We start from the raw sequence: 26,900 nt of genomic DNA on the forward strand, positions 1-26,900 counted from the left end.
TCTACTCCAATAGAGATGTTAAAAGAAAAAAAAGATGAACTGGAATTTTCTTACTCCTAGTTCTCACCCTAGTACTTCCAGTGACTAAGCTCGTGTGTGTGTGTGTGTGCGTGCGTGCGTGTGTGTTTGAAATACAAGGTATGGGGATGAGAACTGTGATACTAAGATGAGGAAGACAGGAAGTCGCAACTCCTCCTTAGGGAGAGCAGAGGGAATAAAAACGTACCCCCAGAAACGTGTGCCAGGTCTCAGGTCATGACCGCTGGTGGGTGCAGAGGACCAAGAGGGCCCGAGATAAGTTAGGGTTTCAACACGTGGAGGTGGCCCTGGGGGAGGTGGCCGGGTGGGAGGAGCACGTTTGTGGGCATGTGGGGCGTAGGCAGGGCGTGTGTGCTCAGCTGGTAGGCGGAGGGGAACACTGATGGTGTCTGGGCAGAGCAGTGACAGACTGGAGTTGTGTTTCGGATAGGAGGACTCGGGAGGATGAAGCCCTGTCGAGTAATTGGCGTGGACTTCGCTGTGGCTTTGGTTGCCTTGAACCCTATCTTTTGGCCAGATGACTTGTGACCTGAGTGAACCTCAGATCCCACATCTTCACCTCACCAGCCTTCACAACTCAGGAGGGGTTTCCATGCAACCATGAAAGGCAGGAAGAGACAAAATTGCTTCTTCCTTTGCTGTAATGATTAATATTCAAACTGTCTTTTTATCTCAGGAGCTCACGATGATTTAAAACATGGAACTACTATTAATATTTCCTTTCAGAGATGGCTCGGGCCACAAAAACGGCCCGTGTTCATCTTTAACCCATATTTCAGAGGATGAAATGACGGTAGTAGACTGCTCAGGATTACAAGGCAGGACAGGTCGAGCGAGCGTGAACTGAGTGTCAGCACCGAGCCACTCAGGCAGCGGAAATGTCCCTGGGACCAGAGCTGGGAATTCGAATCCCAGCTGTAGAGCTGTCTGGGGTCCAGAGGTTTGGGGGTCCCTCATGGCTGACAGGACTGATTGTAGGCCTGGGGGCAGCCCCGTGGGTGCTGCCACTCTGCCCCCTCCCTAGGGCGATACGGACGAAGGGGGAGAGGCAGGTGGCAGAAGACGCTATTCACGGTCCCTCCGATTGCACCAGGACCAGCTGATCCTCCCGGGGGGCCTCCCAGCGCCTGTGCTGCCGTATCCCTCAGAACCACTCAGAAGGCGAGGCTGGGCCCCGTGGGCTGCACGCTCTCGGCCGTGGGAGGTTGATTGTGGCCACGTCACACTGACTCAGTGTATGTCTGTTGGTCACTCGTGACACTACACCTGAGACCCTCTGTGGTCTGGATTTACCGTGGGACTGGAGGCAAGTCACTTAAACAGAGAAGAACTCGTGTCCTTTATTCTCCTTTCCAAAAGGGACCACCCCACCTTCACTGCCTCTGGGCTGCTGTGGGAATGACCTGGAGAGCACCTTTTAGAACAGAGCCTAAATGGTGTCCAGCCCCAGGCATGTTCTCCCTCATCCCCACCGCTGGGCACCGGGACGTGTCCACTGGGGTGGCTGGCGAGAAGGGTCCGACTTCTCTCTGCCTCCCTGACTTGACTCCACTTGGTGGGCGTCTCAAGCCAGCCTGGGGGTGGAGGGGAGACAGGCCAGTGGGCCCCTAGGGAGACAGAAGGAGGTGTTGGGTTTCTAGCTGCGGACCTTTATGTGAAAGGCTGGCTCTGACCGCTGGGCATGAGGCCAGGAAGCCCCGAAAATAAGCCCACATAAATGCCTTCTTCCTCATGTCTCCACACCTGTTGCCCAGGGGACAGAGACCCCCCCAGGCCCAAAATAGGTGCAGCTGCCGCGATGCTACTCCCGCCCCGCGCTGAGGCTGCGCCGTATTTGGAAATGTTCGTGCCGCCAGACTTGGGACCTCAGAGCAGGAGGCCTCTCTCCCTTTTCGTGGTCTGGCTTTCTTGGAGACTTCTGTCTGCCCCTTTCCTGTTCCTGGGCACGTAGTAGGCAGCTGGTAAACGACAGGTGAATGAGTCAGTGTGTGAGACCACAGACCTGAGACGGGTGGCGGCAAACCGTGGGGCGATGCCGGCTCCACACTGGGCACGGTCTTCACACGGCAGCACCTCGCCCCCCTGGGCCTCCTTGGGGGTACTTGACTCTTTCTCCAGGCTTCTGAGCCAGTGTGAGCTACAGATAGCCGTGCCCACAACCGTCGTTTCAGGAAACCAAGAAATTCAAGTGTATGGTCAGGATTGCTGACAGATTGGTAAAGACCAGCTTCTGGGTTATTATTGTCTTTATTAGTGACAGGAGAAGCAGAAAATCAGAAGAACTGGTTTTTCCCAGGCACACAGAGCCCCACCTCTTTTCCCTTCTTACTAGGAATTCAGTTCAGCACATGCGTTGAGCACCTGCTGTGTACAGAACACTGTACTCACTGCTAAGGGGATTGACTTTCTTTTGGTTTCTGATTATAAAAGCATGTCACCCGCTCACCTTCCTCAGTCTCCCGTGCCTCTGTGTTTGGTTTTGATTTGTTTTCCATCATCATTATTTGAATACTTATATTTCCTTGACGGTCCTTGCGGTTCAAGGTTCCATCTCATTTATTTGTGTATCTCTGGGTCACTGAGTAACCCTCTGCTGATGACAATGGTCCATTTTCTTTATCTGAGATGCTCCTTCTCTCCACAAGCTGGTGTCAGGTTCTGACGAAGGTGGCCTAAGGGTGACTCTCATCTGCTCCCTGGACCTCCTCAGGGCTCCTCAGGACCGCCTCTAAGTTGACAGAACGTGGAGAAGGCCACCAAATGCCCAGGCTTCTTGCCGCTCACTGCCGTGGAAAGCATGAAACATCTTAGCTAAAAATAATCGGTGCCCTCCTGGGCCGCAGCTGCTGCACCTGTGGGCACAGGGGCCTCCGGAATGTCTCGGCCTTGCTCAGTGTAACCGGATCACGGCTCAGCCCCAACAAGCAGCCTCGGGACCTCTCAGCCTCAGATGTTTTTAGCAGTGGGATTATTGGGAGGGGTGGAAATAGGCCTCTGTGTTCTGGGCAGCTTCCTCAGCCCACATTCCCAGGCACACTTTGCTTTATTAAAGCGCTCAGCTGTCGCGGGGACCAGGCGTGGAGGAAGGGAAGGCTGCCCTCCCCAGCAGGAGGAGGCTGCAGGCTGCAGCCAGTTGCTCCCCATGAGGACACGTTGCTCTTATTAGAAGCTGAATCCCTTGCATGTTGTTAAGAAGGGGGCCCTCTGCAAATCGTAAATCAAGATCTCATCACTTCCAAATAAAGGAGTCCTAGCCCGCGGTCTCTTTAGAGTTGACAGATATGTTTTTTAAATCCTGTGTTGAGCACATATTTTTTGTATAATTAAAAAGTTATAAAAGTAATAAAAAATAGAAATCTACTGCCAAGAGATTCGAGGCTAAAGAATCCAGGAAGAGTTTTCTGGATAGTGTAAGAATTACAGGGGAAAAAGTAAATTCTATGTCCAACTACCAGGAAAAATACAATAGAAGAGAAAAGTGAGTCTATTTAGAAAAAGGAAAAGTAACTTGAACTGGCCCTTAATCTGGAGGTCGTGGGATTCCACCCAGAGAACTTATCCGGAAGGGGGCACCTTCACCCTTTTTTGCCATCCTGTTTTGGGATTCATGTGCAAAAGGACCAGGAGATACTGCAAATGAGCTAAGTCACCCAAGTTCCTACTGAACTTGGTCTGTCTGAGGGGAGACTGTCCGAAGACGGGGTGGGCTGGGTTGGTGGTCGAGAGAAGGGCTATAGTGGAGGCCTGGAGGAAGTTAACGGAAATAGTCTAACAGTCAAAAGGAAAAACATTACACTGTGAGTTTATCCATCCAGTTCTGATGGACCCTCACCCCTGAGCCCACCTCCTCAAGCTATTATATTTCTTGCATCTGTTTCCCAGCTGCTCAGGTAGGCGGCACTTTGTAGTGTAAAGCAGTCTTGGGATCTAGAGAGAATCCCAGCTCTGCCATCTTGACCTCGAGCAAGCTACTCTGTGGTTCCGTTTCTTCATCTGTAAAGCAGGGGCGGGACGATAGTCCTGTCTTGTCATCACTGAGTCAATATGCAGTGCTGAGAGCCCGGGGAAGGAGTTCAGGGACAGGGCCTGAGTCCACCCTCCTCCTCTCCGTTCCCAGACACACCTGCTCCCACGTGTGTCTATAGATTAAATAAGGCAGGGCCTTATTTGGAATGAGATTCGTGCTTTCTCTCCACAGTAACAGGGCTTATATTTTCTATAGTCACAGGCATCCTTTGCTTCATGGAATAAATGAACACTGGCACAGTTGGTCACAATATGAACTCACAGAAAATGAATTTTTCCATTTTATCCTTCACAAAATCAGAGCCTAAAAGAGATAGTTATGGATCGCTTCCAGAACCCATCTCCTCATCTTCTCCTTCATGGGAAATACTGCACTTTGCCAGTGTGTGGACGTGTCAGGTCCTACAGTCTCAGAGGTTTTCAGGTTTGTAGCCCAGTTCTGCATAAAATGCATCAGGGACCTCTTTTTTTCAATCCTTTGTCTGAAATTCTGTGAAACAAGTTCACTGCAAAGGTGGCCATTCCTGCTTACCTGCCTTCTTTTTTTCTTTCTTTCTTCCTTTCTTACCTGTATTTTTTTTTTTATATTTATTTATTTGGTTGCGCCGGGTCTTAGTTGCAGCACGCAAGCTCCTTAGTTGTGGGAAGCGGGTTCCTTAGTTGCAGGCAGCACCAGCTCCTTAGTTGCGGCACTTGGGCTCATTAGTTGTGGCAGGTGGGTTCCTTAGTTGTGGCATGCATGTGGGATCTAGTTCCCTGAGCAGGGATTGAACCCTGGGCCCCCGCATTGGGAGCTCGGAGTCTTAACCATTGCGCCACCAGGGAAGTCCCTCTTACCTGTATTTTATTATGTATTTTTTAAAGATAAGGACTATTTTAGAAATCATAATCACAATATTACCTTGAAAATGAACAATAATCCCATATCATCGTCGAATATCCCGTCAGTATTCGAATTTTACCAGATGGGATATGCATGTGTGTGTCCTAACAAGGTCCAGGCAGAGCAGTTTGGGGGGTAGGTCTAAGTCTCCTTTAATCTATAGTGTCCCCCTTCCATTTCTTTAATGTATTTCTCCTTGCCATTTATGTATTGAAAAAACTAGATGTTGTGTTCAGTTGAGTTCCTCGTATCCTGGAGTTTATTGGTTGTATCTTGGTCTGTTTCTGCTTTTCCTGTAAGTTGGTGGACACATTTAGGGTCTTGATCAGACCCCTGTTAGATTGCTGGCAGGAATTCTTCCTGGGCGGTGGTGTATATACTTCTGTCAGGAGGCGTGTCACATCCGGTTGTCTTATTTTTGTGACGCTAGTAGCCATAATTCATCAGGGGTTCATAATTCATATTACAGTGGTGACATACCAGGTCTTTCATTTTCATTCTTCATCTACCAGTTTGAATACCTCTGTAATGAGAAGCTTCATTTTCTTTTTCTATTCCCCACTTTCCCCAGAAGGCAGCTTATAGCTGTCCTTGTACAGACTGAGAGGCTCTGAGCAACTGCAGCCCTTTGGGCCCAGCCTCAGGCCAGGGTCGGGACCAGGCCTGTTCTCATTGCTGTGATTTCCTCTCAGTAACAGCCACCACCAGGAGGCCACGCCACTTTCTAGTCACATTGTTGCCAGAAAGCATTGAAAGCACATCAAAGGGATGTGGTGTTTGAGGTAAAATTATCTGAAATCACTGATAGGCCAAATCTGACATCCGTAGTGACCTTCTTCCTATAGAATGACAAATCCCAGGAGGTGCTGAACTCCCCTAGGCCTTGAACTCCTCCTGAGTCAAGCTGGGTCATCTAATCACCTAGAATCAGATAAAGAAGGGAACTTGACAACTATTTCTGATAACGACGAACAAATGATTCTACCTTTGAAGATGCTGTTTCCGGTAGTAGGTCGTCCAGGTAGTTTTCTGACTTCCTGCTGTATTTTCCCTTATGCTAAAGACAGTTTTACCCTGGATAAAGGGTGAGATTTTCTGTTGCGTGGCTTTGAAACAGTGGAGACTGAGCCAAGAACTCAGTAGTTTTTTAAAAAATTTTTTTAACATCTTTATAATTGGAGTATAATTGCTTTACAATAGTGTGTTAGTTTCTGCTGTATAACAAAGTGAATCAGTTGTACATATACATATATCCCCATATCCCCTCCCTCTTGCATCTCCCTCCCACCCTCCCTATGCCACCCCTCTAGGTGGTCACAAAGCACCGAGCTGATCTCCCTGTGCTATGCGGCTGCTTCCCACTAGCTATTTTACATTTCGTCGTGTATATATATGCCCATGCCACTCTCTCACTTCGTCCCAGATTACCCTGCTCCCTCCCCGTGTCCTCAAGTCCATTCTCTACTTCTGCATGTTTATTCCTGTCCTGCCCCTAGGTTCTTCAGAACCGTTTTTTGTTTTGTTTTGTTTTTTTACATTCCATATATATGTGTTAGCATATGGTATTTGTTTTTCTCTTTCTGACTTACTTCACTCTCTATGACAGACTCTAGGTCCATCCACCTGACTACAAATAACTCAATTTCGTTTCTTTTCATGGCTGAGTAATATTCCATTGTATATATGTGCCACATCTTCTTTATCCATTCATCTGTCGATGGACACTTAGGTTGCTTCCATGTCCTGGCTATTGTAAATAGAGCTGCAATGAACATTGTGGTATGTGACTCTTTTTGAATTATGGTTTTCTTAGGGTATATGCCCAGTAGTGGGATTGCTAGGTCATATGGTAGTTTTTAGTTTTTTAAGGAACCTCCATACTGTTCTCCGTAGTGGCTGTATGAATTTACACTCCCACCAACAGTGCAAGAAGGTTCCCTTTTCTCCACACCCTCTCCAGCATTTATTGTTTGTAGATTTTTTGATGATGGCCATTCTAACTGGTGTGAGGTGATACCTCATCGTAGTTTTGATTTGCATTTCTCTAATGATTAGTGATGTTGAGCATCCTTTCATGTGTTTGTTGGCAATCTGTATATCTTCTTTGGAGAAACGTCTCTTTAGAGCTTCTGCCCATTTTTGGATTGGGTTGTTTTTTTGTTTTGTTTTGTTTTTTGCGATACACGGGACTCTCACTGTTGTGGCCTCTCCCGTTGCGGAGCACAGGCTCCGGACGCGCGGGCCCAGCCGCTCTGCGGCATGTGGGATCTTCCCGGACCAGGGCACGAACCCGCGTCCCCTGCATCGGCAGGCGGACTCTCAACCACTGTGCCACCAGGGGAGCCCGGGTTTTTTTTTTTTAATACTGAGCTGCATGAGCTGCTTGTATATTTTGGAGATTAATCCTTTGTCAGTTGCTTCATTTGCAAATATTTTTTTCCCATTCTGAGGGTTGTCTTTTCGTCTTGCTTATGGTTTCCTTTGTTGTGCAAAAGCTTTGAAGTTTCATTAGGTCCCATTTGTTTATTTTGTTTTTATTTCTGTTTCTCTAGGAGGTGGGTCAAAAAGCATCTTGCTGTGATTTAGGTCATGGAGTGTTCTGCCTATGTTTTCCTCTAAGAGTTTTATAGTGTCTGGCCTTACATTTAGGTCTGTAATCCGTTTATTTTATTATTTGTGTGTATGGTGTTAGGGAGTGTTCTAATCTCACTCTTTTACATGTAGCTGTCCAGCTCTCCCAGCACCTCAGTGGTAGATTTACCGCGAGTTCCTGGAGGGACCAGATGCTGTTTTACTCATTTGTGTATTCCTAGTAGTTAGTTAGCACGGCACTGTGTGGAGCTGCCTGACAAACTTTTGTTAGATTCCAGGGTAGTTCTCTGAGAAGATGTAGGGGGACTCTGGCCTCTGCCTTAAAACCCTATTCAACTTGAGACGGGGCTTTCCTGAACCAAACCTTCGTGTGTCCCCCTTGTCATAGTTGGGAGATGACTCTTTGGACAATCTCCCCCTCCTCCCACCAAAGCAGTGGTTAACCTAGGAGTACTTTTTATTTCTGCCCTAATCTCAAATTTAAACCAAAAGCAGTCTCTCCCTGTCCCCACATACATGCACCTGAAAATAGGCCAAATGACTTTATTGAGTCATCTGCATACCGAGATTTCAACATTGGGCATAAATACCACCAACGAATCATTTCCACACCGGGAAGAGAAAACAAATACAATGACACAGCCCCAAATTGAAAACAAAGCAAAATTTATTGCATGTGAAAAGCAATCACATGGAAATTAAGGGTCAGGAACCATGAAAATACATATTTCGCATATTTTCTGTCCTGTTCCAGCGTAGGATCACTCACTCTTCGCTCTCATGGACCACCATCTGGGGAGAAAGTGGGCATCTTGAGTTCTGTCAGATGGCAGAGCCGCATTTCCGGCCACGCCCCCTCCCAGCGAGCATCTGGGGTTGCTTGCTTGTCTGTTTCAGCGGGACACGGGATATTCCTTGGATCGCAGGCGGATACACGAGTGCAGACGTGGCGGCAGTCACCCCACAGCCTGAGAGCCTGGTCCTCAGAATAGCCCAGGGATCTAGGAACCTACACCTACAGTGGGCGCAGAGACGGCGGGCGGCCGGCAGAGGGCGCCCGAGCCCACGCAGGAACCGCTCGCTGCTTTTCAGGACGGTGTTCTACTGGGACTCACAGACCGGGGTTTAGCCGGGCTCTACGCCAGCTACGTGGCTTTAAGCAAATCCTTTCCTTTCCTGAGCCCGAGACTGACCAGTTCTAAAGTCGAAGGTTCTCCAAGGTCCCGTCCATCACGGCGCGTTCCTCCCCGGGGGGGGCCGCACCTCCCGCTGCATCGCCCTCCCCACCCAGTGCCGCAGGGCCACCTACTCGGCTGGAGGTGAAGTCTCTGGTCTTCGCGCGGAGCTTATTGACTTGAGATTCGGCAATATCGGCCCGTTCTTCAGCCTCCTCCAGCTCATGCTGAGCTTTCCGGAACTTGGTGAGATGAGCGTTGGCTTGTTCATCCTAAAAGCAAAGAGCCGGGGCGGGTACGATCAGCGAGCGCCTCTCTGGGGCTCGCAGGGGGAAACAGGCCAGGCGCTGTGCTGGGGTCCTGCGGACTTACAGCCTCCTCGGCCTGCCTCTTGTAGGACTTGACCTTCACTTGAAGTTTGTCCACCAGATCCTGTAATCTCACCACGTTCTTCCTGTCCTCTTCGCACTGAAAGAGAGAACATGGGACAGACTTAGCCAGGGGCCGGCAGGGATGCAAGAGGTCCCAGTTCTCTCTGGGGCTAAAGGATTTCTCCCTGTTTTCTGGAGAGAGGACCCGGGATGGTGTTCGCACTTCACAGAGGAAATGCCCGTGGGGTTTCTTTCCACTTGCCTGGTAAGTTAACTCCTTGACCCGCCGCTCATACTTCCTCAGGCCCTTGACAGACTCGGTGTTCTTCTTCTGCTCCCCTTCAAGCTCAAACTCCAGCTCTCGGATCTGGGGGAACGTGTGTAAATTAGTCTGGGGCTGGAGTACGAACGGGAGAGGCCAGAAAGCTCTGTGTAGGCTGGGGCCTGTCCTGCAAGTACCCGCGCCTCCAGCTTCTGGATCTGCTTCTTCCCGCCCTTCAGGGCCAGCTGCTCAGCCTCGTCCAGGCGGTGCTGCAGGTCCTTCACCGTCTGCTCCAGGTTCTTCTTCATCCGCTCCAGGTGGGCGCTGGTGTCCTGCTCCTTCTTCAGCTCCTCAGCCATCATGGCCGCCTGAAAAGCACATCATCCCACTCAGATGCAGACCAAGGTCAAGTGCTTGGAGCTGTTGAAATCTGGGTACCCGGAGGACCAGAGCCATGCTGATGACAAAGGACAATAGGTAACGGGATGACTGAGCCCACTGTTCCACCATGGGATCTGAGAAGAGCTGCACCAGGCATGTAGCATAAACTAAGAAGTGAAACCTTCAAGGGCTGGATGGGAAATAGTTTCTTCCCTTTCTTAAACTGGCCTCCTTGGGACCTCCCTAGCTCCAAGGAGATTCCTTCTTTCCTTATCACCATTATCACCAACCCGTGACTTAGAGAATTCTGAGTTCATAACCTAGCATCACAGGTGTGGGGTAATGGGGCTAAGGGAAGGCCTCTAGGGAACTGGGGGTGCCTGAGCAAGCAGGGAGGAATCGTCACGAGGTTGTGCCCTCCATCGAGCAGCAGGTGGCGCTGTGGGGGCCACGAGCCCAGAACCAAGGCCTCTGGAGCAGGAAGGCTGGGTGCCGGTGGGAGGGAAGCCAGCTTCCTGTAAGGTGACATTTGGTGGGATCCTGCCGTCTGAGGGTCTCATTTTTATATTCGGAATCAGTCATACGTTGAAGGAAAGAAGAGCATACCTCTCCAAGGGCATAAGAAAGGAATATAATTCCTTCTGGTCTTTTTTTATCCACACTCCCTTATTTCTCATGTCCACTATTTAAACGTGCGGGAGGAGACATGCTGACTGTCCGGGGAGGTGGGGAGCGCTTCTGGAGCAGAACTCACACCACATGTGCCCTGGGAAGGCCCCACCCTGTCTAATGGGTTGGAGAGGAATGGGGCTTGGATGAAATGCAATCCTGGCAGCCACGCAGGGCAGGGAGGAGCCTCACGTCCGTGATGGCCTTCTTTGCTTTCTCTTCAGCGCTCCTCGCGTCCCTGCTGGCATCCTCCACCTCGCTCTGGAGCTGCAGGAGGTCTGTCTCCAGCTTCTTCTTGGTGTGGATGAGACTGGTGTTCTGGGACGGGAGGAGGGGGTTTAGCCAGGCGCGCCCGAGCGCAGGGGCCCCGCCCCGCCCCCTCCCCTCCCCCACCTGGGTGTGCAGGAGCTGGACGCGCTCGCTGGTGTCCAGGAGCTCCTGCTCCGCTGTCTTCCTGCTCCTCTCCGTCTGCTCCAGGGTGGCCCGCAGCTCCTCGATCTCGGCCTGCAGCAGGTTGGCTCTGCGCTCCACGATCGCCAGCTGCTCCTTCAGGTCCTCCTGGCCCTGGAGAGCATCATCCAGGTGGAGCTGGGTATCCTGGCCAGACAGTAACAGAAACGTCCGGCTGAAGTTGAGGCCTGAGGACCATGAACCCAGGTGACAGCTGGCGTGTCTGAGAATGGGAGAGGTTTCCCACCGGGAGTGCGCAAACCTTCAGCTGCCCCTGGACGCTCCGGAGGTGTTTGAGGGTCTCTGCGGCCTGGCGGTTGGCGTGGCTCAGCTGGATCTCGATTTCGTTCAGGTCCCCCTCCATCTTCTTCTTGATCCTGATGGCCTCGTTCCGGCTCCGCACCTCGGCGTCCAGGGCGCTCTGCATCGTCTCTACTGCTCTCTGGTAGTTCCTCTTCAGCTGCTCGATCTCTTCGTCTTTCTCGGCCACCTTTCTATCGATTTCTGATTTCACTTGTGAGAGTTCCAGCTGGATTCGGAGGATCTTGGCCTCTTCATGCTCAAGAGCGGCCTTTGAAGAACAAGAACAAGACAGAAATGGTACCAGTGATGGGAGAGAGCCTGCTACGCTACTCTTTGGGGCAAAAAAACCTTCAATAGAATGTTTGTAATTTTAACTCTGCAATATTCAAAACTCTTTTTTAAAAAATCCCTAATTTACCTTCAGTGCAGAAATAAGATGTTTCATTGCACTTTGTTTTTATTATACTATCAAACAATAACATTTAAATCATCACATTTCTTAGGCGCTTAAGGCACTTTATAGATATTTTGAATTCATCTAAGATTTTTGTAAAATCTCATTTTTAGACCTATTTTAACATAATGATTTTCTCCAGTAAGTTCAAGATAATTCACAGGTATTCACAGGTATTAGTCCATGCAAGTTGATAGGAAAGGGGCCGGCGTTAGGACTGTGACTTTACAGACCCAGATCGGGGCCGCCTGGCCTCCCAAGCTGGAGCCCCACCATCATAGTCTCTGTTCCAGGCCAGTGCCTCGCCGGCGTTCTGCTCACCTCTGCTTCCTCGAGGGCCAGCTGGATATCAGCCTTTTCCAGCTCGATCTGCTTTCTTGATTTCTCCAGTTCATAGATGGTTTTACCGTTTTCGGCAATTTGTTCTGTGAGATCGGCTATCTCCTCTGCAAAGAAAGAGGTTTGGTTGCCTCGGAACGTTCTCCGTGCAGTTTTCCAGGCAGAGTAAGCACCAACCGAATGCTTTTAACTAGTTTATCATAGTTCTAAGGATGCTGTTTCCTAGAGATAAGATACTGTATATAGAGAGACTCAGAAACAACCCCTCGGATCTGAACACTCCCTGTGTGTGCAGTAACGGATTCTCGTGTAGGGGTTTGGGTCCTGCAGTCACGGACCTCCAGCCCCACGCTCTGGCAATAGCATGAAGCAGGATTTCAGACAAATTGCTTACGCTCTAAATTCTTATTTTCCCGTTTCACAGTTTCAAGTTGATCTAAGGCTTCTTCATAGGCATTTTTCAGTTTGAAGAGCTCAGTACTCAGGGAGCGGGATTCCTTCAGAGATGCCTCCAGCTCTGCCTGGCTCTCCTCACACTTGGTTTTCCATTCAGCGAGCACCTGCAGCACCGGGGAGGAAGGCGGCACCTCTGTTGACGAGCGCCTCTCGGCTAGTTTCTATCTAAGTACGCCCGCGAGGGGGAGCAGTCTGGGAGCTGGGGCCGCCTCTGCCATGTTGCTTGCCTAGCCCCTTGTTCCTGACTGCTGGCTAACCAAGATTTCCAGATCAGTCACTGGTCAGTAACAACTGCCCTCGATGAAAAGCAAGTGGATCCTTTGAGAAGGAATTAGCTGGGCCGAACTGCCCTTTCCCAATATGAAAACGGCCCTGTACTTCTAAGTATTTCATTAAAACTTTGTTTCAAAGCAACCTTACCTGTCATACTGAAGGGGACGCTGTCACAAAGCCTCGCAGTGGGACCCGAGTTGGATTCCCACATCAGCCCCCCAGACAGACCAGCCGTGTGGGGGTACAAAAACGCTCGGGACTGGACAGCACTGGAGGCGGTGGCTTGTTTCCACTGACAGTGTTTGAAAGGGACCCCCCCCCCCCCCGCATCCCACTTCCGTTCTGTTTCAGGGGCTTGCCTGAGGTCACACTGCTACTGGGGCAGTCAGGTACCACCAGGTACCCCTGTGTCACGGTGCTCAGCCGGCATGGAGCTCACCCCACACCTTGTCAAAGTTCCTCTGCTTCTTGTCCAGAGCGGCAGCCAGGGAGTTGGCTCTGTCCACATCGCCCATCAGGTCCTCCACCTCTGCTTGCAGCCTCTGCCTGGTCTTCTCCAGGGAAGCGCACTTAGCGTTCACCGCCTCAACCTGCTCCTCGGAATCCTGAAGGCGCTGAGCGAGCTTTTTCCTTGAAGAATGTGAAAGAGAAGCAGATGCTTTAAGTTTCAATCCTCCTGAACATCACTATTCACTAAGTTGGAATCACTAATTTATGTGATTCAAACGCCGATTTCCTTTCATAAGCCCAGGAGAACTTCCTGTCTGCTAAAAACCAGTGACCAATAACCTGCCTTTTCTCTAACCAAGGTCAAAGTCGTTTGTCTCAATGAAATGTGCTAACACCGGCTCCCTCTACTGGCACAGAACTGCCTTAAAAGACATAGAAGGTGGGGAAACATCGTAACAAATTCACTCGCGAGTAGTTCTAAAGTCGGTGCCTTCTGTCACTTGATCATCTAGGAGTTCTATTTCTTCTGAAGACAGATAGGGTTGTGTACTTGGCCTCCTCCAGCTCCTCCGTGCGCTGGATGGCGTCCGTCTCGTATTTGGTCCTCCACTGGGCCACCTCACTGTTGGCCTTGGACAGCGCCCTCTGCATCTCAGCCTTGGCTTCCTGCTCCTCCTCATACTGTTCCCGCAGCAGGTCACAGTCGTGGCGGGAGGACTGCAGGGCGTGGGCCAGGGCGCTCTTGGCCTGCAAAAGTCAGGACAGAGGAGAGGCCCCAGTGGATGACCATTTTAGTGCCGTGTGCGTGATGCAATCCAAGTGTGCTCCCGCTGTCATCACCTATGAGTAGAGCTGCCTTTTGTTTCTGCAGGTGGTACTGGAAGGCTAGGTCGGGGAGCACTCCCTCTGCGGACGTACCTTGCTCTCTTCCTCCAACTGCCTCTTGAGCTCTTCTACTTGCTGGGTAAATGCTTGCTTGCTTCTGGAAAGCTGCGATACTATGCTCTCCTTTTCTTCCAGTTGACGACTCAGCTCACCTGCGTCCAGAAGGGAAATATTTTCACTTCATTCACTCACTCACCAGGTTCCTACTGTATGTAAGGCACTGTGCTGAGATCTGGGGAGAGAGTAAATTACAAGGTGTGGTCCTTTCTTGGGGGTGAAGGGATGTGTCCGTGAAGAGGAAACTGAAAGCACACCCTGGTAAGATACTGTTGTAAAATTCCAGAAGCGTGGAGTAACTTTTGTCCATAAAACTTAAGAAGAATTGTAAACCAAAACCTCACCACCTAAACACTCCCATCAGACCTTTCAGTGGCTGGCGCTTCCAGCAGCTTGCTGATTTATCACTGGGGGAAATACTGCATCTCTTCGCTGCGTTCCTTAGGACTTCTAGCTTCAGTAGTTTGAAGCTGGATTTTTGGGTGGCTACGGTGGTTCTGGTTTATATGCTTACGTAGAGGCAGGAGAAAAAGAAGGTGGGGGAGAGGCCTTTGGACTCCAGGGGTGAACTCCCAAGATCATGGTAGAAGTGGCCCCTGACCTTCTTTTTGTCACTGTCTCGGTCGAGCTGCTACAAAGGACTGGTTCACCTGTGATGATGGGCTGGGGGAGCCACGTTTTCTAGGTGGAAGTCCCGGATAATGTTCCCCTGTATTTTTATCACACACCAAGAGCCTATACAAATTGGCCGTGGTTCTTTCTTTACTGTTTAAAATGCTCCATTGCAGACAACGAATCTGCATTAATGTGCAGCGAGAAGTAGCAAAGCCATGGGACTTGGTTCCTAGTCCCACCTCTGCCCTCTAGGGTCTTTTTGAGGCAGGGTTACATTAATTTTGAAAGCGCTTGAAGCAGGTGGTGTTTTGGGTCCCTCCTCATTCCAGTCCACGTCTCTCTCCTTCTTACTGAACTTTCAGTGCTCTCCTCCTTTGGGACATTCTAAATGGCGCTTTCGTGGGTTATTCTGATTGCCTCTCTCCTGAAAATCTGCTTCCCTAGAAATCCTCCCCCAAACAAACCCTGCCTTTCGTTCTGACCAGTTGCCCTCTGTGGGTGTCCAGGAGGCACCGCCCCCGCCGTTTCCCGGCGCTCACCGGCCTCCGTCTGCAGACGTGCCTTCTGTGCGGTCAGTTCACTCAGGCTCCTCTGACATTCCTCGTTCTTGCCCCTGGCCTCGCTTAACTGATCCTCCAGAGTGCGGCACATTTTCTCCAGATTCGCCTGCAGGGTTGAGAAGGGGGAGGAAGCTGAGTCAGCGATCAGGTGGGAAGGACGCAGGGTCCCCCTCACCTGAGGATGAGGCGCCCCCCACCCCGCACCTTGGACTTGGACACACTCTCCACGTTGCTGCCGAGGTCGTCGAGCTCCAGCTTGAACTCACTCTTCTCCTTCTCCAGCTTCTGCTTGACCCTCTGCAGGTTGTCAATCTGCTCCCCCAGCTCGGCCACACTGTCCGCGTGCTTCTTCCTCAGCGTGGCCGCCATGGCCTCGTGCTGCAGGGTGGCCTCCTCCAGGTCCCGGCGCAGCTTCAGGAACTCGGCCTCCCGCTTCTTGTTGAGCTCTATCTGGGTGGATGTGACGCCGCCCGCCTCCTCCAGCCGCTCGCTGATCTCCTCCAGCTCCCGGGAGAGGTCCGAGCGCTGCTTCTCAGCTTTGGCACGGGAGGCCCGCTCTGCCTCGATCTCCTCCTCCAGCTCCTCGATGCGGGCCTGTGAGGGCAGGCCGCCCCACGACACTCCTGACTTCCAGTGTCAACACCAGGCTAGTTTCCCCTCCCATTAGACAAACCGCTCTCGGACTGCTCCCCGAACGATACCAATGCTGCAAATTTCCTCTGACACGAGTTTTTCCTGCCTCGACACAGGCATTACCCCTGCAGCGGCCACCCAGGATATAGTCCATTCCAACTGCACGTGGACTTCAAATACTTCAGTTATGTGCTTTGTCAACAGTTACGGAAAAACTGTTCATCACTACTGTGTCAGCCTAGCAGAAAGGAGACCCACGGTCCTGCCCGCTTTGCTCTAATGACGTGCAATAGACACCCCCCACCCACTGTACGTGACCACGTGTGAAAGAAAAGTCCCAAACGCCTCCTACCTGTAGCTCTTTGATTTTCTTCTGAAACTGCAGGCCCAGAGTCTGCTCATCTTCCACTTTGCTTTGCAGCTGACTGTACTCGAAATCCTTCCTGTGAAGGGAAATGCAGAACGTGTGAAGACCAAAAACCCGGGAATTGGAAAGCTGAACTCGGTGGTTTCAGGGCGCACTTCTTGAGCCTTTCATCCAGCTGTTGCTTGTCATTCTCCAGATCCAATATGGACTCGTGGGCAAGCTTCAGGTCTCCCTCAAGCTTCCTTTTGTTCCTTTCCAGGTCTACACGAAGCTTCTTTTCTTGTTCTAGGGAGCTTTCCAGCTGCAAAAGGCACCATTTCCTTTTGAGAACAAATGCTTTGCACCAGAGGGTTCTCGGGGGCTCTTCCCACCCTGAGGCCCAGGCCTCCCGACTAGCATCCTTTACTCACGTCATCCACCTGCTGTTCCAGTTTACTCTTGATTTTGCTCAAGGAATTGACTTTGTCTTCTTCAGCCTGGAGGTCATCCAGGGTCTGCTGGTGGGCCTCTTGGAGGGCTTTCTTCTCCCTGGTTAACTTTGCAATGGTTTCATCCAAACCAGCGAGTTCCTCAGTAAGGTTTTTAACCTAAGAAGAAGCCACAGGCAATTATAAGAAGAGATCAAGTCGGGTTTGCATTGACCACATCAAGCTGGAAGGGCCCACAGAGAGTGTACCACCTTGTTCTCTGTGGCATGTTTCTCCTTCTCAACCTTGGCCAGTGTCAGCTCAAGGTCATCTATGTCTTTCTTCAGTTCTGAACATTCGTCCTCCAGTTTCCTCTTCTTGGCCGTCAGCTCAGCATTGATCTCTTCCTCATCCTCAGCTCTCTCAGTCACCTCCTTGATCTTTGCCTCCAGCTGGAACTTGGCTTTGATCAGTTGATCACATCTTTCCTCTGCATCCAACAAGTTTTCACTTTCCTTAAAAAAAGAAAAAAATATATCATTTCCTTTAATGGTTAAAAGATAAGATTTGTGACATTCCAGTATTTTGTTATATATGAAGTCCTTTACGAAGCATCGCAACTAAAAAGCAAAACTCCCACCAAAAGTCATTTTCTTAAATAAATCTAGAAGGAACGTTTTAAAAAAATTCCTAAACACCTACAGCTTGTACTTGGAGCTGCAGCTCATTTTTCTCTTTCAAGAGAGTCACCATTTTTTCCTCCAGTTCCTTCCTTTTGGCCTCTGACTTGGCGAGTTCATCTTTGGTTTTCTGGAACTCTTCCTTCATGGTGGCCATCTCCTTCTCGGTTTCTGCGCTCTTGAGGAGGGGCTTGATCTTGAAGAAGAGTTTCATCCAGGGCCAGTGCTTGACGTTCATGAAGGCTCGGATGTTGTACTGGATGCAGAAGATGGACTCCCTAAAAAACAAAACATCAGTGTTTTTCTAAGAGAGACTCCCCACTTCTCCCGAAGAGCTCAGGTCTGAGCACAGACCCCGCTCGACCTTCTCTGCACCATCTTCTGGAATTCCACACGCATGAGGAACCCTCTGCACACAGCTTGCGTCCGGGTGATCAGCTTGGCCAGGCGGTCATCCCGCATTTCCTCCAGGGTTCCCAGCAAGCCAGCCTTGAAGAACACCTTGAGGGGAGAAGGATGACTTGAGTCAGTTTTCCGGAGAAGTCTAACGGGGACCACCCGCCAACATCTGTCAGAGCTGATGCAGTACCTTGGTGTGTCCAAACTTGTACTGAGTGTGATCAATGTCGATGGATGCCAGCAGCTTTTCACACGCCTTCTTGCTGTCGATGAACTGCCCCTCAGGGATGGCGCTGGCATTCAGCACTCGGTATCTGCCGTTGTGGACACAGAAACATCGTAGACCATTAGCAAAGACGTGAACTTTGGAAACCAGTTCAGGCCTCTCTTCCAAGAGGCAAGAAGGCCAAGGTCCAGAGAGAGAGGGAAGCTTGCTCTTGGTCACAGGCCAGATAGTGGCCTAGAATCTAGGCCTACTGACTCTTAGGCCAGGTGTTTTTCTGACGTGTTGTATATCAGATAAGCTCCTGAGAAAATGTGGGAGAAAACTGTACACCTTGGCTACGTGGAGTCCATAGCTGTTCTTTTGAAACGGGTCTTTTCATACTACTATTCCTCCCTCTCAAGTTCCAGCATTTACACATCTTCTCAAGAAGCAAATAGAACATTTTTATCACACACCTTTGTTTAAAATCCCCATAGAGAATCCTGTTTGGGAACCCCTTCCTGCAGATGCGGATTCCTTCCAGGACACCATTACAGCGCAGCTGGTGCAGGACAAGGCTGTGCTCCATGGCCCCTGAGAAGAGAAGCAACAAACGTCAGCTTCACACAGAACCTCCTAAAACCTGAGTGCCACCTTCAGAGCCAGCGGGTGTCTTACCTGGGGTTTTGGTTTCGTTGGGAATTATACAGCGCACAAAGTGAGGGTGGGTTGTTCTTAAATTTGACATCAGCTTGTTCAGGTTTTCCTAAAAGAAAAAGATTAAATTTGATAGCCTACTATAGGCTTTTACAGACACGGAGATATATCGTAACAAAAAAGTAAGGTATGTATTTTAAATTTATCATAAATTCTAAGGAATAAAGGTATTATTTAACTTTCTCTTTTAATAATCTTTTGGCTAGAAGTGTAGGCGAATAACTGATAAAACAGACTTTTGCTTCACAGTGAACCACCAGAGACTAACCAAGTACAAAATGCCTCTGAAATCAACTCAAGAGGAGTATCCAGCTCCACTGGGCACAGGACATGCTACTGCCTGTGTCCTTCAGGCAAGTCGGAAAGTCTGTACTGAGGACTCGCCTCCCAGGCCGGCCGGCACACGCAGCTGATGCCGTTTAAAGTGATAGTTCAGTTCTGGTCCTCCATTTATTAGACCTCATCTGTATATCATCATACTGCCACTCACCCTCCCTAAGTGACAGTAACCAGATTAAGACCACATCACTGTTCTTGAGTGAGTCAAGTTTAGCATCTCTGCGTTGCTCGTTTTGAGATGACTTAAACCAAGTACAAGCAAATAAATCTGTATCTTTCTTACCCTGAAGAGGGCAGAGACGGTCTGGAAGGAAGAGCCCTTTTTCTTGGCAGCTTTCTTCTTCCCACCATCAGCTGAAAGAAAGAAAAGACGGCGTGTGCTGCTAGCAGACCTGCAGAGCTGCTCCAGCCCCGTGGGCTGGTGGAGTGAAAAAGTGCGGGTCCAAGGCACCCCGCGGAGTCTGTTACCGTCTGCTGTGGCGAAGGTGGCGTAGAGGTGTGCCAGGAGCCTGTTGGAGGACTTCTGGTACAGGCCGACCACCGTCTCGTTCAGGGGGTCCTTGTTCTTCTCCAGCCAGCCCGAGACACTGTAGTCCACGGTGCCCGCATAGTGGATCAGCGAGAAGTGGGCCTCGGCCCTGCCCTTGACCGCCTTGGGCTTCTGGAAGTTGCTGGACTTGCCCAGGTGCTGGTCATACAGCTTGTTCTTGAAGGAGGTGTCTGTGGCCTTGGGGAACATGCACTCCTCTTCCAGGATGGAGAAGATGCCCATCGGCTGGACCAAGGCAGAGTGCATACGGGGCGGGTATGAGCTGCAGTGTCAAGCAGCAGGTCGGCGAGGGGCGGCTGCTGAGTGCACACAGCAGGTACCTTCTCGATGAGCTCAATGCAGGCGGCCAGGTCCATCCCGAAGTCGATGAACTCCCACTCGATGCCCTCCTTCTTGTACTCCTCCTGCTCCAGCACGAACATGTGGTGGTTGAAGAACTGCTGCAGCTTCTCGTTGGTGAAGTTGATGCACAGCTGCTCCAGGCTGTTGTACTAACACCAAAACATAAGGTTCACATGAAAAGTTAGACTTCTTTCAAAACCAAACACACATCAGCCTTCCTCCTCATGGTCTCGGGCTCTCGCCAGCTCATTTATGCTTTCAGGAATGGGCACACTCTTGGGCTCAGCGGAGACCACACGTCCTTGGAGTCTTCTCTGATTTCCAGCTGGAAGATGCTTCTCCTGAGTCCACGGTCTGGGCCTCTCCTGGGCGCTGGCCACGGCCTGCCTTATCTGTAGTTGGTCTTCTGTGTGCCTTACGTACTTCTCGTTGTCCTCTACAAACTACAAGCTCATCTTTTTTTCACCTGCAAGTCTTATACCTGGCAGACACCAAACATACGCTTCGATGAATGGCTACGTGCTTCTAACCCAGAGCCAGTAGGATATTTATGTAAAACATCGCATGGTTGGCTTATTGTCAACTTCTTCTCTGTTTCTGGCTCTCCCTATTGTCAGTAATTGCATTTGATTTTTTGTTTTCTTTTATCCGTTTGAGGATGTCTTTAAAATTCCACTTGACACAAGCCTTCCTCCCTCTTAAAATAATACAAACCCTTCCACATTCTCTTCTACCTGATCCACCCTCCATCTCGTTTTCCTCCAAGATGTGATGCTGGATGACGTGTGGGCTGCCTTGACATCTTGCCTATAGGATCACGAAAACCAGCCCCCAGCACAAAGCCAAACGAGTATAACACAAACCTCAAAGATCTCAAAGCCCGCGATGTCCAGGACGCCAATGAAGTGCTGTCTGGGCAGTTTGGTGTCCAGCTGCTGGTTGATGCGGGTGACCATCCACAGGAACAGCTTCTCGTAGACGGACTTGGAGAGGGCGTTCACGGCATGGTGCACCTGTGCGGAGGGGCCAGCCGGTGAGTCTGGAGGCAGCGGCCGTCGGGTGCCGCGTCCTTTCCCAGCCTGCGGCAGCCACTTACCTGGTCCACAGTCTGGCCCTTGGTAACATACTCGTTCCCAACTTTCACTCTGGGGAAGCACAAAGCTTTCAGGAGGTCCGAAGAGTTCAGGCCCATCAGATAGGCTGTCTTGTCAGCCACTGGCAGGAAAAGAAGGCTGATTACAAGGGAAACCCCTGATGCTTGGCAAAGCGGAAGAGCCACTCTGAAAGTCATCCGGATGTTTCCACGCTCGGCTCAGCCCATCTTCATGTGTTTACATTCCGTGTCTCTAAACTGCTTACCTGTGGCCGGTGGGAGCTGAGTCACTCAGAGAATATGATAGATTTTATGAAAAGGCGGCACTGGGTTCCAGAAAACCCTGGTCACTCCTTACTGTATCTGAGGCAGGACCATTCTAGTGATTCAGCAGACAGGGCAGTAACCGTGCCTGTAGGCATCTGAGCCCTGAAGAGGTTCGCCTCTCTAGGCAGGAGGAGGAGTAAGCGCTTTCAAAAGAGGCCCTGAGGGGCTTCCCTGGTGGTGCAGTGGTTGAGAGTCCGCCTGCCGATGCAGGGGACTCGGGTTCATGCCCCGGTCCAGGAAGATCCCACATGCCGCGGAGTGGCTGGGCCTGTGCGTTCGGAGCCTGTGCTCCACAACGGGAGAGGCCACAACAGTGAGAGGCCCGCGTACGGCAAAAAAAAAGGCCCCGAGCGACCTCAGCTGGACGCCCCCTGGCCCTGCCGCGCGGTCGCCGCGGTGACGTGGTACCTTCAGTGCCGTCTGGCTCTGCCTGCTCCTCCCGCTGCTTCTGCTTGAACTTCATGTTCCCGTAGTGCATCACGGCGCCTGTCAGCTTGTAGAGTCCACACTTCTCCTCTGGGGTGAAGCCCAGGATGTCAATGGCGCTCTGGCATCGGAGGACAGCACGTCAGCCGGTTGACCCCAGTGATGGAGGAGCAGCCCCGCGCCCACCCCTCCCCCCCCCGTCTGCTTACATCCGTAGCCAGCAGCTCCTCCGCATCGTCAATGCTGCCCACCAGGATCTCACCCTGGCTGATGAACGGGTAGTCATAAGGGTTGGTTGTAATAAGCAGCAGCTCTGCAATGATGACCATTTAGAGGAGGTCACATGGATGCAAAGAAAACATCCACTAGGGGCTTTCAGCTTCTGCGTCCTCAGCTGAGACTTTTGCTGCTGGGGCCCAGGCTGAGGGTAGTTAGAAATCTCTTAAACAGTCTCTCGATACTCAGGCTGTGGCAGAATATAAAGTCCAGGGCAGACTCTGCAGCCCGCCCAGGCCATGTAGGGTAAGAGCCACAGAGAGAATATTGAAATTCTCTTGCTTTGCGTGCAAAGGGCGCAGATCCATGTCGGTTGGGAAAGGTTAATCGGGAAAACTGGCCGAGTGTGGGCCAGGACAGAGCCACAGGGAGGGAAGCACAGATCATTTGGTAGAATCACAGTCTTTTCCAAAACCTGTTGAAAAGCTGCAGCCTATTTCCAGGCTTGGGCCCAGAAGGCTGAGCAGACACAGCCAGGGAGCAAAGAAGGGCACGAGGCCCCTGTTAGGTGCGGGACAAAGGGCAGGGTGGACATCCACCAGCTGGTGGTTCATCTGATTTTGCGTTGGCCTCACAGCATTTGGTGAAATGTTGGTTTCTGTGCCAGAACACAAGGGGGCGCTAGAGGACCACTACATGCTTGGTCATTCGGCCAGTTTCTATAAACCAGAGCTGAATAAACCAATTGTGCCTCAGCCTTTTACTGTCCATTGGATTGCGTTTTTCAAATTGGCATGTCACCGTCAAAACAGCCGCATCCCATTTCTAAAGCAAGCTTCCTCTGGTGGCTGCCGAGTCACCAGTGCATACACACAACTCTCTTTGGTCCACTCACCCAAAAGCCGAAATGCCTCAGACCAACCCCTCTGGGGACGTCCTCACCTATGAGCTCGGGCTTCTTGTTGGAAAGAATCTGGTAGAAGATGTGGTAGCTCCTCTCAGCCTTCAGCTGGAAGGTTACTCTCGATTTTTCCAGCAGATCTAGGAACACAAACACACGACTGTTTTCCAAACTGCTCCCCTGATGTCCCGAGACATCATCTGATCCCAGGGATCTACTTACACGTTTCAATATCTGCAGAGGCCAGCTTGCCCGTGGTACCAAAATGGATTCGGATGAACTTGCCCTGTGGGGGAAGGGAGACCAGGTGTACCGTGACTCCAGGTGTTCCTACCCACCTCCTGGGTAATGTGAACGGGAACCTTATTCCCCAGTAATTTGAAGTGAAGCATGTCCTCCTCTCCCTCTCCTCTTTCCGGTTGGCTGTGTCTCCCTTCTCCATCCCCTTGTTCCACACTGCCTCCAAATGCCACTCCCCTACCCTCCCACCCCCAAGACGGTCAACAAAGTAAGAGAGATTGTGTTCAAGATGCAAATCACACCATATCACTTCCCTCTTAAAGGATCCCTCAGTAGCTTCCTGAATGAAACCCAAACCCCTTCTCCCGGCCTACAGACTCCGAGGCTCCAGGTCCCTCCCTACCACCCCTCCCCACCTCCCCTCATGCTGCCTGCCTCGCTGCAGCCCCTCGGACCCTCTGAGGTCCCTTGACCCCGCCAGTCCCCTGTCCTCATCCTGTGGATCTTGGGGTTCACAGGCCAGCCCCCCCACCAAGAGGGCTTCCCTGCCAGCCCTGTCTAAAGGAGACCTGGCTCACAGTTACACTACCACACGCCCTCTTTACTGCACTGTCTACCAAGGAATCCTTGTCCCAGACTGTCTTGTTGATCGGTTTCCTTCTTTCGCGGTCCACCCCCAGGACTGCAGCCTCCTGGAAGCAGGGCCCTCGCCTACTTGCGGGCCTCAGAGGAGCTCCCAGCTTGAGCTGGTGCAAACTCACAAAGCGGGACGAGTTGTCGTTCCTCACGGTCTTGGCGTTCCCGAAGGCCTCCAGCAGCGGGTTGGCGCTGATGATCTGGTCTTCCAGAGTCCCCTGGAGCAGGGGGTCGGGGCAGGAAGAGCCGCACGCGACAGTGAGCTCCGCGGCGCCTGCTGCCTTCGCTCCTGCAGCCCCAGGTCGCCAGACCCTCCCTGCCCTGCTTTCCAACCTGGGGCCCAGCCAAACCATCAGCACGCCTCACGCTTGCCATTCTTAGATTTGGCTCAAGCTGGGTGTCTTGACCTAAACCTCCTCACTTAGCCCTTCAGCTCCTTGATTCTCCAGGTAGCTAGGTCATCGGTGTTCATTTCATACTGTTATAATATATTCGTTTTGAAAGGCAAGTAGACACTACAGTTCTCTCCAATTGGTATGTGTGGTTCTGGTGTATGTGAGCTGCTCCCAAACTGACTTTTCTTAGTGGAGCCTTAGAAGCTTGTTTTCTAGGCAATCACAGGATCTGGTCCTGTAACATCAACCACATGCTGGGTCGTCTAGGAGAACTGGCTGTCCTGCAAGACTTTAAATCCTGGCCTGCTCTCCCTTCCTTGTGGAGGTGGGGTGTCGCCTCCCCGTGCCCCCTCGTTCTGAAGTTAAGACAAAGGTTGGCAGTGGAAGCAGAACAAGCCTTTCTCCTCTCCATACCCTCATTTTGGAGTCCTTCTTCTTGGCGAGGTCTCCAGTCGCTGCAATTGTTGCAAAGTACTGGATGACCCTTTTGGTGTTCACAGTCTTTCCTGCCCCGGATTCTCCACTATTCAGAGCAGTCGAAAGAGAGAGAGACAGAGAAACAAGTTCCGTGAGTGTAAATTGGCCCCCTAAGATGTCACCCGAGCCAAAGCAGACACACACCTCCCAGCAAATGTGAGACCACTCGGAGAGGCAGGGGCCCCGGGGGAGACCGGCACGGCTGAGCGGGCTGGATGGGGAGCTCCAGCTTCCTGAGGCCTCACAGGCCTTTCTGCCCGTCTCTCCCCAATGCCCAGCCCCACATCTTTGCATCACAGACTTCGTTCTCGGTACTTTCTCATTAACAAAACAGAGCAAGTGGCATCTTCCCCTTCTGCACTGGGGACAAAGGGCCACAGCTATGAAAACACTCTACACCTTGGATACTTACGTAATCAGAATAGACTGGTTTTCACGATCTGCCAAAGGGAAAGATAAAATAGAGTTGATAGCAATATAAGAAGAGCTTCCTCAACCTAAATGTCCATTGACAGAGGAATGGATAAAGAAGGTGTGTGGGTGGTGTGTGTGTGTGTATATATACACACACACACTCTGGAATACTTCTCAGCCATACGAAAGAATGAAGTAGTGTAATTTGCAGCAACACGGATGGACCTAGAGATTATCATACTAAGTGAGAAGTCAGACAGAGAAAGACAAATGCCATATGATATCACCTATGTGTGATTATGTGATACAAATGAACTTATGTACAAAACAGAAACAGACTCACATAGGTAGAAAACAAACCTATGGTTACCAAAGGGGAAAGGGGGTGGGGGAGGGATAAATTAGGAGTTTGGGATTAGCAGATGCAAACGACTGTATATAAAATAAACAACAAGGTCCTACTGTATAGCACAGGGAGCTATATTCAGTATCCTATAATAAACCATAGTGGAAAGGAATCTGAAAAAGAATATATATATATATATATAACTGAATCACTTTGCTGTACACCAGAAACTAACACAACACTGTAAATCAACTATAGTCCAAGAAAAAAAATTGTAATAAAAAGAGCTTCCCAGTTTTCCGCCATGTCTCCAGCAGTCAGAGTTCACTGCACGGTTCAGTTTCCCACCACCATCCTGTTTAGTCCTAGGTGGGAGCTTGAAGAGACTCCTCTTTGAGAATGAGGCCCAGAGAGGTTAAGCCCCCGCTTACAACCAGCCACGGGCTTCTCTCTGTATTATGCTGAACCATATGAAATTGTCAGTCTTTGCTTTGGGCCCACAGAAATGTCAGTTTCGTATGAGGTAACCCATGCTTGCACTAAATCCAAACTTCTCACCAGGGCCTGCAAGCCCCTAAAATATGTGGCCTCTTTCGTCTTTTTTAAGCACCTCCACCCTCCTGTCCTTTGTATGGAGGCTGCACACTGGACGGGGCGGGTGCAGGATCGCATGGCAGCTTCCCTGAGCCCTCCCCCCGCCTCCAGGCTTCCTCCTTGGAAACCTACCTGTGAGCATGAACTGATACGCATTGTCAGAGATGGAGAAGATGTGGGGCGGGGCCTCCTGGCGCTTTTTGCCCCGGTAGCCCTCCACCACCTCGGGGTTGTACACCGGCAGCCACTTGTAAGGGTTGACAGTGACACAGAAGAGGCCCGAGTAGGTCTGGGGGAGCGTAAAAAATATATATGTATGTATACGTGGGTGTGTGCCTGTACACATAAAACCTTCTTTTTGTTATTTCACTTTTCTTTACGAGAAACTTGTAAAGGAGGCAAGATACTTCTCTTTATAGATGAGGCAGCTGAGACTCAAAAGGGTTGTAACGGACCTCCCGCCGCTGGTGGGTGCCGGTGCCAGGACCCCCGCCCCTCCTTCCAGCTGCTCTCCTCCTGCCCCGTTCATCTCTCACCTTCTCATCCTGCATCACTCTTGTCGCCCTTTCTTCTTTTCATTCCCCCTCTTTTGCTGAGCAGCTCAGTCAGCACCAGTCCTTCCAGAGCCCATCCCACCACAAGCAGCTCAGCCCCACCCCACCCCGTCAGAGGTCCCGGGAACCCAGCAAACGCGGGCACTGACGTAGATCATCCAGGAGGTGTAGCGGTCCTTGAGGTTGTACAGCACGGCCGGTTCATTCAGGTGCGTCAGCATGGCCATGTCCTCGATCCGGTCGAACTTGGGCGGGTTCATCGCGTACACGTCCTCTGGCTTCACCACCAGGGTCTGAAAGGGACGGGGTACAGTGCACACCTGGGCTTCTCTGTGTGTTTTGCCCCTGCAGCTATCTGTCTCCCACGCCCAGATCAGAAGAAGCAGGTGCTGGAGAAAACGC

The 26,900-nt window shown here is 51.0% G+C and overlaps 1 protein-coding gene across 10 annotated transcripts in view; it reads right to left on the bottom strand.

Annotated features, from left to right (window-relative positions):
• Nucleotides 1-8,189: 8,189 nt before the first annotated feature.
• Nucleotides 8,190-26,900, bottom strand: part of LOC101272246 (myosin-3) — a 61,961-nt gene continuing 43,250 nt past the window's right edge. For 8 of the 10 annotated variants that reach the window (XM_049702231.1, XM_049702233.1, XM_049702230.1 and 5 more), the window contains 37 exons: nt 26,648-26,791; nt 26,077-26,233; nt 25,003-25,030; nt 24,528-24,636; nt 23,844-23,936; nt 23,065-23,128; nt 22,884-22,982; nt 21,935-22,038; nt 21,708-21,846; nt 20,976-21,094; nt 20,743-20,892; nt 19,858-20,028; nt 19,271-19,762; nt 18,610-18,697; nt 18,408-18,525; nt 17,917-18,040; nt 17,692-17,828; nt 17,350-17,605; nt 16,920-17,162; nt 16,651-16,827; nt 16,396-16,541; nt 16,226-16,316; nt 15,445-15,834; nt 15,220-15,346; nt 14,042-14,160; nt 13,674-13,870; nt 13,120-13,303; nt 12,339-12,504; nt 11,927-12,051; nt 11,111-11,419; nt 10,792-10,995; nt 10,591-10,716; nt 9,546-9,716; nt 9,349-9,453; nt 9,088-9,183; nt 8,850-8,987; nt 8,190-8,332 (listed from right to left, as the gene is read on the bottom strand). In XM_049702231.1, the coding sequence (XP_049558188.1) occupies nt 8,306-8,332; nt 8,850-8,987; nt 9,088-9,183; nt 9,349-9,453; nt 9,546-9,716; nt 10,591-10,716; nt 10,792-10,995; nt 11,111-11,419; nt 11,927-12,051; nt 12,339-12,504; nt 13,120-13,303; nt 13,674-13,870; nt 14,042-14,160; nt 15,220-15,346; nt 15,445-15,834; nt 16,226-16,316; nt 16,396-16,541; nt 16,651-16,827; nt 16,920-17,162; nt 17,350-17,605; nt 17,692-17,828; nt 17,917-18,040; nt 18,408-18,525; nt 18,610-18,697; nt 19,271-19,762; nt 19,858-20,028; nt 20,743-20,892; nt 20,976-21,094; nt 21,708-21,846; nt 21,935-22,038; nt 22,884-22,982; nt 23,065-23,128; nt 23,844-23,936; nt 24,528-24,636; nt 25,003-25,030; nt 26,077-26,233; nt 26,648-26,791 (5,733 nt within the window). In that variant the 3' untranslated portion in view covers nt 8,190-8,305. The other 2 variants (XM_049702236.1, XM_049702237.1) reach the window with 2 other exon arrangements.

The sequence above is a fragment of the Orcinus orca genome, chromosome 19, assembly GCF_937001465.1.
Source record: "Orcinus orca chromosome 19, mOrcOrc1.1, whole genome shotgun sequence".
NCBI lineage: Eukaryota > Metazoa > Chordata > Mammalia > Artiodactyla > Delphinidae > Orcinus > Orcinus orca.